Source organism: Sorex fumeus, unplaced genomic scaffold (genome assembly GCF_029834395.1).
Source record: "Sorex fumeus unplaced genomic scaffold, SorFum_2.1 ptg000072l, whole genome shotgun sequence".
In the NCBI taxonomy this organism is placed as follows: Eukaryota; Metazoa; Chordata; class Mammalia; order Eulipotyphla; family Soricidae; genus Sorex; species Sorex fumeus.
The window spans coordinates 11,995,119-12,007,757 of record NW_026606129.1 but is presented as its reverse complement, the minus strand read 5'-3'; the positions used below and the strand labels follow the sequence as shown (position 1 = coordinate 12,007,757).

Genomic DNA, 12,639 nt, shown 5'->3' with positions numbered 1-12,639 from the left:
CCAAAGCAGCGACAAGAAATTCCCTAGAGAGGCGGGGCTCCCGTGTGGGCGGGCCTGTGGGAGGCAGGTTCTGTGTGGGCGGAGCCTTAAGAGGCGGGGTCCTGTGTGGGCGGGGCATCGGGAGGCGGAGTTCTGTGTGGGCGGAGCCTCAGGAGGCGGGGCGCTGGCTGCGCCTCAGGCCTACACGCATACGAAGACAAAGAGGGGCCGACACCCCTAGAGAAATCAACCACGGTTGAAGGAGCCGGTGCTGCTGCATGCAGATTACCTGGGAACCCAGTTCCACAGCCCAGGCTGCCAGGATCCCTGGCTTTTCCCTTGTACAACCTGGCAAGACCCGCACCCCAGCACAGCCCAGGTGCTTACCCAGAGAGAGCTCCCCCAAGTACTTCCCTACATCAACCCACACGGTGCCCCTGGCTCCTGTCTGCACTGATGGAATGGGTGAGGGCCCAGTACAAGCCTCAGGAGCCAACCAGTAGGGCGGGGGGTGGCGGTGGTCACAGGAAGGAAACGGGGCTGAAGCAGACTCCAGGGTGGCCTCCTGGCTGCTGCCTGGCCAGCTCTGAAGCCCCAGGCTGGTGACGTCACCTGGAGCCACCAGCCAAGCAGAGGGAGCCACCCACCTCTGCCCTGGGCTGTCCAGAGGGCCAGGGTGACCAGGCTTACCTCGATCTGCTGTGGAGCCGAGTTGATTCTCTGTCCTGCTCTATCGGTCACCGTGGCTGTCAGACTCGTCTGGCCAATGGCCACGCCGTGGACGCGGAACATGGCCGTGTAGTTGTCGAGGGCCTCGTCCAGGGCCCTGCAATGGGAGGAAGGGCTGGGACTCCCCCCAAACCCAAACCAAACCGTCCCCCCACTCCCAAACCCTCCTTGCTCCTCCCTGCCTGGACACTCACACCAAGGTGACAATCTGGGAGGCTGAGCGGAGTCGCAGGTCCATGAAGGCGAAGTACTTGGCCAGGAATGGCTTTTTGTGGAAGTCCAGCACGCGGACGTGGGCCGTGACCGCCTTCCCGATCTCCACCTGGCAGGGTACAGGGGCACACACGCTCAGGTGGGTGTGCACCTCAATACCTCTGCCACCAGACTGTCCTGAGAAAGGGCCCCCAGACCACCCAGACCCTCCGAACCCCACCTGGGAGTAAAGGGGAACTGCCTGTTTCCAAAATATCAACAAAGACCAAGAGTCACAAGGGGTGTCAGGCACAGGAAGCATTGCTACATGGCGTTTACAGCTCAGGGTAAAAACATAACAGAGACAGTCTACCGGGCAGGGCGCTTGCTTGTACACGGCCAATCCAGGTTCGATCCCTAGCGGCCCCCGTGGTCTCTGAGTCCCACCAGAAGTGATCCCTGAGTGCAGAGCCAGGAGCAGGCCCTGAGCACCACGGGTGTGTGGCCCCCAAACCAAAATAAAATGACACACATATACTGAAAAAGCCAGAGGCTTTATTTGCCCTGATGAAAAGGAGAGAAATTCCTTTTATTCCTCCCTTGCAATTTTTTTTAATAGATTTTTGGGCCATACTCAGTGGTGCTCAGAGCTTACTCCTGGCTCTGTGCTCAAGAATCACTCCTGGTGGGGCTCTCAGGCGACCCTGTGGGATGCCGGGGTCGGATCCAGGTGGGTACGTGCAAGGCAAGTGTGTTACCTGTTGTATTATCGGCCCCTTACCCCACTCTCCACCCCACCCCTTTCAAGAGCATTTTCTTTAGAAATCTCAGAACTAGAGGCACTTTCTCCTCTGCAGTATACACTGACCCTTTCTGAGAACCAGATCCTCCTTCTGCTGCTTATTGCGACCCAGGTGTGTTCTCCTAGGAGGCTCCCCGACACGCTGGCACAGACCCCACCCCAGACCGACACCCTCCAGCCAGAGAGGAGGATGCCGGAGAGCCAACCCCGGAAATCACCCCTGGGAAAAAGGACGTGGTCGGGAGGTGCTGTCAGCCTGCGCTGCCTGGGGCTCGAATTCCTCTCTCCCATCAGGTGAGCGGGCTGGGCTGGGCATTCCCCGCCTGGCCACGAAGCGGGCAAGCTGCGTGTCACCCGGTCTTGTGGCTTTGCCAACACGCGGCAGCCCGACTGCTTGCACGGGGCTCAAGCCTGGGGTCCCTTCACGGACTGTCCTGCAGTCCTGGGTCAGGAATACAGACAGGACAGTAGAGAGACACCCAGAGCCCTGCACAAACCCTTGTGGTCGCTCAGCTGTGGCAGGACACTTGGGGCTCTATTCTGTCCACCGCTGGGCGGTAGCCCGAAGACCGAGCCGGAGATTTTCCACTCCCACAAGCTGCCTGTGGTCTCACATTTATCTCTTGAATGTGTGCTTGTCCCACTCCCCAGAAACCCAGAAAAAATGAAGCAGCCCTCTCTCCACCCCACTCCCCTCCCTGCAGGACTGGATCTGTACTCCGTGGCCCCTGCAGAGGCGCCTGGCCTTGCGAGTGGCACTCGTTTGCCCCTGAAACCCTGAGCATCACAAACCCACACAGATCAGAGAATAGCCCCATTAGCAAGGTATGTGCTGGGCGCTAACGGGTGGGAATCCCCGCAGCGGGGCTGACCTAAAGTTGACTTCAGGTGAGTAGGTTCTGGTGAGGGCCGGGGTGGGTTGAGCCACACCTCGCGGTGTGTAATGCCAGAGACAGACCCAGGGTCAATGGGACTGGAGCAGCAGTACAGCAGGGAGAGCACCGACTTTGCCTGCAGCTTACCCAGGTCCAATCCCTGGCACCCCATATGATCCACTGAGCACTTCCAGAAGTGACCCTTAGCACAGAGCCAGGAGTAAGCCCTGAGTACGGTCAGGTGTGGCCGAAAAGCCCTCTACCCCTCCTCCCTGCCAGTAAAGCCTCGGGCAGTCTGATGGCCCTACCTGCTGGCCTCTGGACCCTCGGGCCAAGCACGTTGGCCAAAGTTTGCCATTAGCCAAGCTCCTCACGGAGAAGGAATCTGACCAGATGTTTCTCTCCTTCAGCCCCAGATCTCAGTACAAATGCTGCACATTTTGGGGGGCTAATGGAGGGGCAGGCCCCAGGAAGTAGGCAGAGGAGCAACACAACAGGCCTGGCCTTGCAGGCTCACACCATGTCCCTGCTGTCCAGGGGGCTGCAGAGGGGCCAGGGCAGGGTGTGGACACTGACCTTGTCGACCACGCGGACATACAGCTCCTGGATGTCCGAGACGAAGATTTCGGCCTTCGCGGGCGCCGGGAAGGCGAGGCACAGATCATGGACCATGACAGTGACGGAGCCTGGGAACAGAGGCAGCACCTGTGGGGGGAGGGGCAGGTGACACACAGCTCGACACCCCCCAGCACCCCGGGACCCATGTCTCATAAGAACCCAAGATAACTGCCCCACCCCCCCGCAGCGGGGACTCAGGGCACATGTGCCACTGGCTGTGTTTTATATGGGAAGAGAGTCCGGAGGAGGATTAGGACACAGGCTCCTGAAGCTTTGAATGCTGAGGGGCGTCGGGCCCATGGGGGTGTTATGTGAGCAGTCGGAGTTGGGGAGAGTGAGGGGTTGGGGGCTGCTCAGCCCCCGACCTCAGCTCACAGAGCCCAAGTCCCAGGAGGGGGCCCTGAAGCCGCCTCCGTCTCGGGAAGCATCTGAGTCTTTTTCTTTGCTGCCACCAGGCTCTCTCTGAAGCCAAGCGAACGGACACACCTGGGCTCGCTGCCTGCCACCCCCTGAACCCTCTTTCCCCACCCCGTCCAGACCTCCCACCTTCCCCAGGGTCTCTGTTGCTGTTAGCACCCCCCGTGGACTGAGTCCACTGCACAGGGGCCAATGCAGGCAAGGGCCAGTCCTAGGGCGGGTGGGTGGCAAGCCTGGCACACCCCCTGCCTGAGAGCCGGGCTTGGCTGCCCGTGGCTGCTGGTCTCAGTCACCAGCAATGATACAGGCTCAGCGCTTGCACAGCCAGAATCCGAACCAAGAACTTGGGGCCAGGTTCTGACCCGAGGGAGAGGAACAAGGGGGATCAGGTCCTGCTCAGCTCAGAGACTCTGTTCAAATCCTCGGTTCAGCCTCACCCCTGTTTTCTCTTTTCCAGCTGCAGGACCCTGGCTCCCACTCACAGCCCAGTCCGTGTGGCCTCTTGTGACCCCCCTGGCTAGATCCCCCAGCTCCAGCAAACAGACTGCTGGGGACCTCACCTCGAGGCTCAGTACCTGACCCCCAGCGGCAGCCTCAGGATGGACCGAGCCCCTGGCACGGATGAGACCCCAACAAACCAGGCTGGATTCCACTGAGAACCACGGCCCCTGGAGCCATTGCCATGGCAACCTAGGGCCGGGTGGGGGTTCGAGGAGGCCCCCCTCGATAAAGAAACATACAGACACACATGCACATACACAGACCCCACCCCCCACAGGAACTGGCTGGAACGGGCATTCTCTTTAAGAACAGAATTGGGGGCTGCGGTACCCTCAGGGAAGTGCCTGAGGGCCCCCAGGCTTCACTGCTAGGAGCTGCGGCAGGAGGGGCTTCCATGAAGGGGCCTCTGGCCTCTCTGTACACCCCAGAGGCACGCCTCACCCTGCTCCCATGAGCTGGCGGGAACCCCGCAGGGTGCGCTGTGGGAGAGACGAAGAGAGCGCAAGGCGGGGGCAGCCTCCTGGCACCTCCCTGGGTGCAGGTCTGCTGTCCATTCTGCGGCCCCCGGGTTCTAGTTCTCTGTGTCAGGGGTGCTGCCGACATGCATCTCTGCCCACAGAGATGAATGCTGGGTCCCGGGGACCTGCACACAAACACGCAGGGCCCACTGGGTCTGTGGATCCCTTACTAGTGGCCTTTGCACAAGGAGCCGGCAGAAATGTCATCCCCACCAGCACGGTCTGCTCCCAGCTCTGACAGCTCACCCATGTCATGTGGTGGGCCAGGCTCTGCAGAACAAGACGGGGGGTGACCTGTCCCCCAACAGGTGCCCCTGGGGTCTTTGAGGAGGACACTGACCTCATACAAGCTGGAGAGGGTCCGGGGTGGGAGTTTGGCACAGCCACGATGGCCCATGGTACTGGCCACTCCCTCAGTTGGGGATGGGCCCCCTCCCCACCCAATGTTGCTGGGCCTCCTAGGTGGACCCTGTGTCAGGGTACCAAGGGGACATGGAGAAAACCTGAGGTTTGTGCAGTCCATCTGACGGCTCTGGGATCCCCTGGACAGGGAGGTTGCAGCGGCATGAAATGGGGCCCTGCCTCGCTCCTGGAACCCATGGGCAGTGTGGGCAGGAAAGACCACCGGGAAGGCCTTTGCACCCTTCAGAGCACCCAGTGCCTGTCACCAAGGCGGAGATAAAGGTGGCTGTGTGGGAAGGAGGTGGCTGGCTGGGCACTGTGGCCTCCCATGCCCTCCCGCGCCAGCGGCCCCGTGTCCTGCGCTGCAGAGGCAGGAGGCGATGCCTGTCTGCGCTAATTGAGAGGCTGCCGTGGGCGCCTTGTCTCAGTGGTGAAGGCAGAGGAGAATGGCGCTAATTAGCAGCTGGAAATGCCCAAGTGATGTGCAAACGGGCTTCAAGAGCCACACGTGGGGGCCGTGGGGGCCGCCAGACTGCCAGGTGTCCTGACAGCTCCTGCTGGGGTGTCAACCCAGGGCACAGGGAGAGATCCCCACCTCCAGCGGGCGCTGCCAGGCCACGGCTTAGCCCCCAGAATGGGCAACAGCGCCTGGTTACTGGGGCACTCCAGGGTCCAAATCTATGGGGTGGGGGGTGTTTCAGGGGATGCCTCTCACCTGGGCCTGCCGAAGGGGTCAGGTCAGCCACGCGGACCCCATCCCATTCACCCAGGGCCACGGAGAGGAGACGCCTGAGAGGGCCCAGTTCCCAGCCCAGAGGGGCCTCACATGAAGGCCAGGGGGCTCAAGGCTGCCTTTAGTGTCTGAGCCTGAGGGCCCCGGAGCTGCCCACCCTCATCTTCCTGGAGGTCAGACGTGTCCTGCCTCTGCCTGGCTACCGCGCACCTGGGCCACTCATAACGGGGTGCCCTGGCACGAGCCTGCCTCTGGGGCTGCTCAGAGTTGAAGTGAGGAGGATGTGGGTCAAAGTGACCCCCGTCCCAGGCACTGCCCCCGTGTGCCCTGGCCTGGCCTTTCCCACTTCCTGACACCGGGAAGCTTGTTTTCATCCCTAGAAACGAAGCCAATCGCTGCAGCTGGCATCACTGCTGCTCGGAAGCTTTCCTCCGCGCATGAAGGTTGACAGGATGCTCAGCGGCTGGCAGGAGGTCGGCTGGGGATGAGTCTTGCTTTGTGAGGGAACAAGAACACTGGGGGAGCTCTCTGATGGCCCGGGGCTCCTCGCCAGGGCAGGCAGGGGTGGCACTGGGGGCACCAGCCAGCAGGGACTAGAGGCGTCCACTCCACAGAGGGCCGAGGAGCGTCCAGAATGGGAGGAGGAAAACCACCACCAACAGCCCCAACAGTGCCCAGCCTCAGGCAAATGCCAAGTATCAATGTGGACTCCTGTCCAGGCCCGAGGAGTCCCAAGGCCCGTCAAGGCCCAGATCAGGGCAGGAGTGTCAGTCGCGCCTTCTGCCTGCGTGAAGAACGGCTCTCGTCCAGAGAGACCGTGTCACAGGTCAGTGGCAATCCCCAGGTCTACATAGGCTCGACCACCAGCACCTGGCAGAGGGGACACTTCTGAGCCATTCCCCGAGGTCAGTGGTACTTGGATGCGCAGACCAGACAAGGCACCACAAGTGCTTTGGGCACAAGTGGGGACCCAGACTCTGTAGTAAGACACCCACAAACTGAATCAAAAACACACACACGAGGGCTGGAGCAATAGCACAGCGGGTAGGGCGTCTGCCTTGCACGCAGCCAACCTGGGTTCGATTCCCAGCATCCCATATGGTCCCCCGAGCACTGCCAGGAGGAATTCCTGAGTGCATGAACCAGGAGTAACTCCTGTGCATCACCGGGTGTGATCCCCCCAAACACACACACACACACACACACACATATACACGAAGAATGAAATACAGGGGCCGGGATGTGATTCAAAAGTGGCAGAGTTTATGCTTGCCTGGCCGAGGCTGGGGAGGCACCCCGTCACAGAGCCACAAATGCTCCCATGGTCTCCTGGAGCACCACTGGGAGGGTCTCACGGTACCAACACTACCACCGCCACCAGCAGCAGCAACACTCAGTATCACGGTGGAGCATCTCGCACCCTGGACAGTAAGTCTGGCCTAACACCCAACCGGCAACTAATGCATCCCGGTGACAGAATGAAGCCCCCAGCAAAACCATCACCGGATTCCTTCCAGGGATGCAGGAAAGCAAGAGGTCAGGGTGCAGTGTCCCTTCTCGAGGGGACGGAGGCTGACGCATCAGCAGCAGCTGACACAGGTCAGTGTGTGCTAAAAGCCACACAGAGACACGACACGCAGCAAAGCTGCTGCTTGCAGACGACAAAAGCCCTTACTCTTCATGCCTGCGTCCTCCCTAGAACATGCATTCTCTCTTTCTCTCTCTCTCACATCTAAGGAAGCTTCAGTAAGAACCATCTTGCTTTACTAAAATAAAATGAGAGCGATGAAGCCAAGGGCAGGTGCGCGTGGCTGACCCTGGGGTGAGCTGCACTCTATTACACAAGGCTGCTGCTCTCGCCCTGGCTTCCCTCACCAACTTCCTGAGACGGGGGTGGGGGTCCGAAGCACCAATTGGGGACCAGCCAGAGAAAACGGTCCTGCAGGGAACTGAGGCCGGAAAGCACCGCGCAGCAAGGCAGGGGGCTCCTATGTTCAGCTTGGCACAGACTTACCCACCCTGGCTGTGTTTTAGACATGGTGGCTGGGGGCCAGGCCACGGAAGGTGCATTCTGCCTTTAGACTTCCCTGCAACTTTTCACGCTGCTGCCGCCAGGGAGGAGAGCCCCGAATGGCCCCAGGTCTCACTGTGCACTCCTGTCCCCACACTGCTGAGCCTTGGGGGACCCAGCACACACTGGACCTACGTGGTCTCCTTCTGCTCTGGCTGAGGCTCACCTGGGGCTGGTCCAACTCACCCAGAGTCCTCTCGCCACCTGCTACAACCCTCGGCAAAGGCTTAACAGAGGCAAAGCCAGTCCTGTCACTCTAGCCTGTGGCCATGATTTCTGCCCCCCCCCCCCCCCATGGTCTGACACCGAGTGGTGGGCATTTCCGGCCAAGGGTCAACGTTTGTGTCAGCCTAAAAATAATCCCTTGGGGAGGACATGTGGGCCCCTGGGTCTGTCTCTACTCTCTGTGGTCACCACGAGGATATTCCAAAACTGCCTGAACAGTTGCACGGAGGAGGACATGGGTGAGTGCAAGCAGTGACAACAGAGCACAGTGGACCACTGGGCCAGCCGCATGGGGACAGGCTGGGGTGTTAAACCACAGAATATGCAGCGCTGAGAGCCCGACACCGGCCAGACGAGGGAGGGTCACATGGAACAGGTGGGAGGAGGAAGAGTCAAGCTGACTTAATGAACAGTTTCACCCAAATTCCAGGCCCAAGAGGACGTGCTAAGGGGAGTGTGGGGTATTTGTAGGTGTGTGATGAGACGCGCCAAGGCCATGAGTGGGGCAGCCCCTGGGGTCAGAGGCACATGGCTGGGCCGGGGTAGGGGGCACTCACCATAGCAGTGCTCCGGACCTCCTGATACACCACCTGGACCACATCTGCAGTGCTGGTGTTGAGGAAGAAGTACCCAGAACCTTCTCTGAGGAACAGCTCTGCCTGCAGGGGGTGATGCCGGGAGCCCAGGCGTCAGGACAATGGTCCCCTGACCCTGGGGCAGTGCCCGGGGGCGGCGTGGGAGAGAGGGCTGTACCTGCACCCTAGGGTGGTTGTAGATGGTTAGCGCTTCCGGGCTCACTCGCACGTCCTCCACCAGGATGAGCTCGAGGGAGGCTGAGATGGGCCCCAGAGGGTCGTGCTGTGGAGGCAGGGCTGTCAGACCCAAGGCTGCCCCCCAGGAGGGGCCTGGTCTCCCCAAGCTCCTGGGATACTGTGGTAGACAGCCTGGCCCAGAGGCCACGGAACACACAGCTGTGATGCTCACATAGGGTGCAGTGTACCTCCCATAGGTCACGCCAGGGTCACGGCCTGATTCAGCCCCTGACGTGGCTCTGTACCAGGCCCCCAACATGATGGGAAGGGGGGACAGCATCTGTGCCCAGAGATCCCATGCCAGTGTGGGACAGACAAGGAAAAACGGGGGTCCGAGTACGAGCCCCTGTATGCAAGGAGCAAATGTGATCCCTGATGCTGCAGGCCTGTGTCCTAGTGTTGCTGGGTGTCACCACTGAACTGTCTAGCCTGGCTGGCCAATGTCACCAGGAGTAGCCACCAGCCCCTCCCCCAAGCTGCTTAAGAGGCTCCCTGGGGCTGGAGCGATAGCACAGTGGGGAGGGCGTTTGCCTTGCACATGGCTGACTGGGGTTCGATCTCCAGCATCCCATATGGTCCCCCACGCGCCACCGGGAGTAATTCCTGAGTGCACAGCCAGGAGTGGAGTAACCTCTGAGCATCGCTGGGTGTGACCCAAAAAGCCAAAAAAAAAAAAGGTTCCCCCACCCTGGGCCCCCCAAAAGAGAAAGTCAGCAGAGGAAAAGGGGCAGAGCCCTGTGGCTGTCAGGGACAGCCTCTGGGGGCAGGAGCAGAAGTGCCCAGGTCCAGGGGGGCACAGAAACCCACAAACCATGGGAGGCCAAAGGCTCCTGGTACTCGGAATAGGGCCCACGTCACGTGGCTGCCACTGCCGCCCCCGGGGAGGCAGGCCGAGTCCTCCTGTGGTCCTCGAGTGTCCTTTCCTTCCCAGCCACCAATTGTTGTGCCCACAGAGACTGGGTGGGGGAAGCTGGTCCACGGGGATGGGGGTGCGGTGTGTTTGCGAGTGTGGGGGTCGGTATATACCCCAAGATGCTCCAACCCAGGGCGTTAGCATCCCATCTGTGCAAAGGTCAGGGACCACCTGACTGGTCTTGGGGGCTCTGGCCTGGGGGCCGGGGTGGGGGTGCGACTGGGGTACAGCAGGCCAAGGAAAGGTCTCTGGGCAGCAGAACAGAGTCTGGAAGCTCCTGAACTCCCTGGGGTGGGCTCAGGAGAGGGGGGTGGCAAGAGCGAGCGAGAAGGGGGCTGGGCGTTACCAGCTGCTTCACTCGGGCGGCGCCCAGGTGGGCCTGCTGGTAGCCGGTGGCGGTGACGGTCACTGTCGTGGTGCCTGAGGTCTTGTGGACCGCGATGGCCTGCAAGCCTGGGCGTGACGAGAGGGGCCACGTCAGGCTGGGCCCCACCACAGCCGGAGCACCCCTCCCCCCGCTGAGACCCGCCACCCCCAGATCCCCAACTGCCACCTGAGCGTGTCAGGGCCTGGCAACCTGACAAGCAGTAGGGAGGGAGAGAGCCACTGTGAACGGTCAGTGGGGGCAGCATGGCACATCGGGGTCAGGCCCCAGACACACGAGCCCACAACACTGGAGGTTCCTGCCACCTGCCCTGATGCCGTCTCGAGAGAGGGACACCAGAGGGTCCGGCTGGGAGCAGAGGGGACGGCCGAGCTGAGCCCTTGGTCTCGGGCAGCCCCTCCTGGCCACCCCTCTCACCGTGCAGCTTCTTCTGGCCACTGCCATCATCCTGGGCCTCCAGCCGCAGAGGCAGCGCTGGCTCGATGCTGGCCAGTGTGGGCCGACTGGACTCCCAGTGGAGGCTCAGTGAACTAAAGTTGTCGAATCTGCGGCCCTGCTGGTCGTAGGCGGCCAGGTCCAGCAGGGGGTCACGGTGGCTGGACACAGGAACCTGCCGAGGAGAACGGGGAGGCGTGAGGGGGACGGGGCTGTCCTCTCCCCCCCAAAAGGTGCCCCCTCGTGGGTTCCTAGTGAGTGCCACAGTGGGGGAGTGCATGGGATGACCCCCAAGAAGCCGCAGGCTCTGGGTCCCCAGCTCAGGGGTGCCGAAGCCGAGAGACCGCTCAGCCCTGCAGGCCCCATCTCCTTCTGCTGCCCCTCCCCCACACCCTGAAGATCCCCTAGTCTCCTTCTGTATCCCCCAACACACACCACAGCCCACAGCCACCCCGGTGCTCACCTCACTGGAATGCCAGTGAGAGTCCCCGAATGTGACCCGGATACCCCAGTAAAGTGGGCCCTGTCCCCAGATGGAGGATGGGGAAGAGAGTGTCCAGCAACCCTCGTCCTCCCCCAGCAGCTACACCCTGCAGACCCCAACCCAATCTCCTCATTCCTCCCATGGCAGGTCTGTCCCCACAGCCAGGGGCAGGAGGGGGGCAGCAATGCAGGGACCCCCCGCGTGCAGAGGTCACCCCTCTGCCTCGGCTATGGCCTTGGTCTCTTATTTGGCTCTGTGGAGGGGAATCACAGTGGCCCCCGGGGTCCCAGGCGGCTTGCGGCGTACAGCCTGGCAGCTGTGCCAGAACCCAGTTGGGTCTAAGGAGAGCTGGCTATGCGTTTAGACGCGTCCAGTGTCCATCGAGCAGGAACCTGCCAGGACCTTAGGAGTAGCATGCCACAGGTCCAGGCAGCGGGAGGGATGAGGAAGCCGTGGCCAGTGCCAGCAGGGCTTGCGCTCCTGAGAGGGCTCTGCAGCGTGGACACTCCTCAGTGGCTACCCCCCACCCCCCACCCCCCACTCTCCAACCCCGCACCATCTGGGCCCAGTGCAGAGTCAGCTGCCGGGGGCTAGGGCTGCTTGTCCCTGCAGTGCCACCTCCCCTGCCCTGACTGAAGCAGCCACCGTCCCCTAGGCTCCCAGAGGTAGGGCCACAGTGGCCTGGGCCTGGAGTGGCCAAGGACACAGCTGTGGCTGAGGGAGGGAGTTGGGGAGCTGTGAGCTCGGAGCGGGTGGTGGTGGGCGGGGTCGGGTGATCAGGGTCACTCTGGACACACCCTCCTCCCTGACGCAGCCTGGGAACAGGGCGGACCCTGCGCCACTCCATTGGGCCTTCTGGGCCCCACAGCAGCCGCTGTGGTCAAAACAATGTCTCTTCCTTACAAACCCAGGGGCAGCAGCATCAAGCCACGCACCCAAGGGCACGTATGGTGAGGAGCAGGCCTCCGCCAGGTCACCTTGAGGCCCTGAAGCCCCCAGACTCCTAGTCCCAGCTCCTTGGCCCCTGGTGCCTGGTCGCCAGCCTCGAGAAATGGGCTCCGACAGGGCGCTGGTCCCCCAGTTCTCCAGCGCCAGACGCATCCCGGCCTCTGGCCTTGGCGATAATTCACTCTGCCAAAGCTTCCTGGGCGACCTCCGGATTTGGAGAGGCGTAAAATTAAATTGATACAGCACCCAGGATGCCTCGCAGGGCTGGATCCTTCTCAAGGTCCCCTAATGAGACCATAAATTGCAGGGCCATGCCTGGCGGCCTCCAGTCCTCCAGCCCGGGGCTGATGGATCGCATGGCGCGTCTGTTCGAGGTCATTATTCCCTGGCAGGCACGAGATCTACGACGCACAGGAGCCAACTCGGAGCCGCGTTCTGCTCTCAGCCGCTGCCCTTCCATTCAGAGCCTGACCCAGGGGTGACAGGGAACAGATGGCCAGACGCGGTAGGCCCCGCACACAAGGACAGGGCAGACACCTGGGGCCTCACGGACCCTCCCTGGCCTGCGCCACCTCCCTCCCCGCCGGGCTGCTCCAGGCC

At 61.7% G+C, this 12,639-nt stretch overlaps 1 protein-coding gene across 1 annotated transcript in view; it reads right to left on the bottom strand.

Annotated features, from left to right (window-relative positions):
- The window catches only part of NUP210 (nucleoporin 210), a 64,802-nt gene that overhangs the window by 17,154 nt on the left and 35,009 nt on the right, over window positions 1–12,639 (bottom strand). The window contains exons 17-23 of the mRNA XM_056129724.1: window positions 10,590–10,782; window positions 10,134–10,240; window positions 8,816–8,920; window positions 8,620–8,721; window positions 3,154–3,282; window positions 903–1,030; window positions 670–805 (exon numbers count right to left, since the gene is read on the bottom strand). Of these exons, the coding sequence (XP_055985699.1) occupies window positions 670–805; window positions 903–1,030; window positions 3,154–3,282; window positions 8,620–8,721; window positions 8,816–8,920; window positions 10,134–10,240; window positions 10,590–10,782 (900 nt within the window). The remainder of the gene's footprint in view (window positions 1–669; window positions 806–902; window positions 1,031–3,153; window positions 3,283–8,619; window positions 8,722–8,815; window positions 8,921–10,133; window positions 10,241–10,589; window positions 10,783–12,639) is intronic.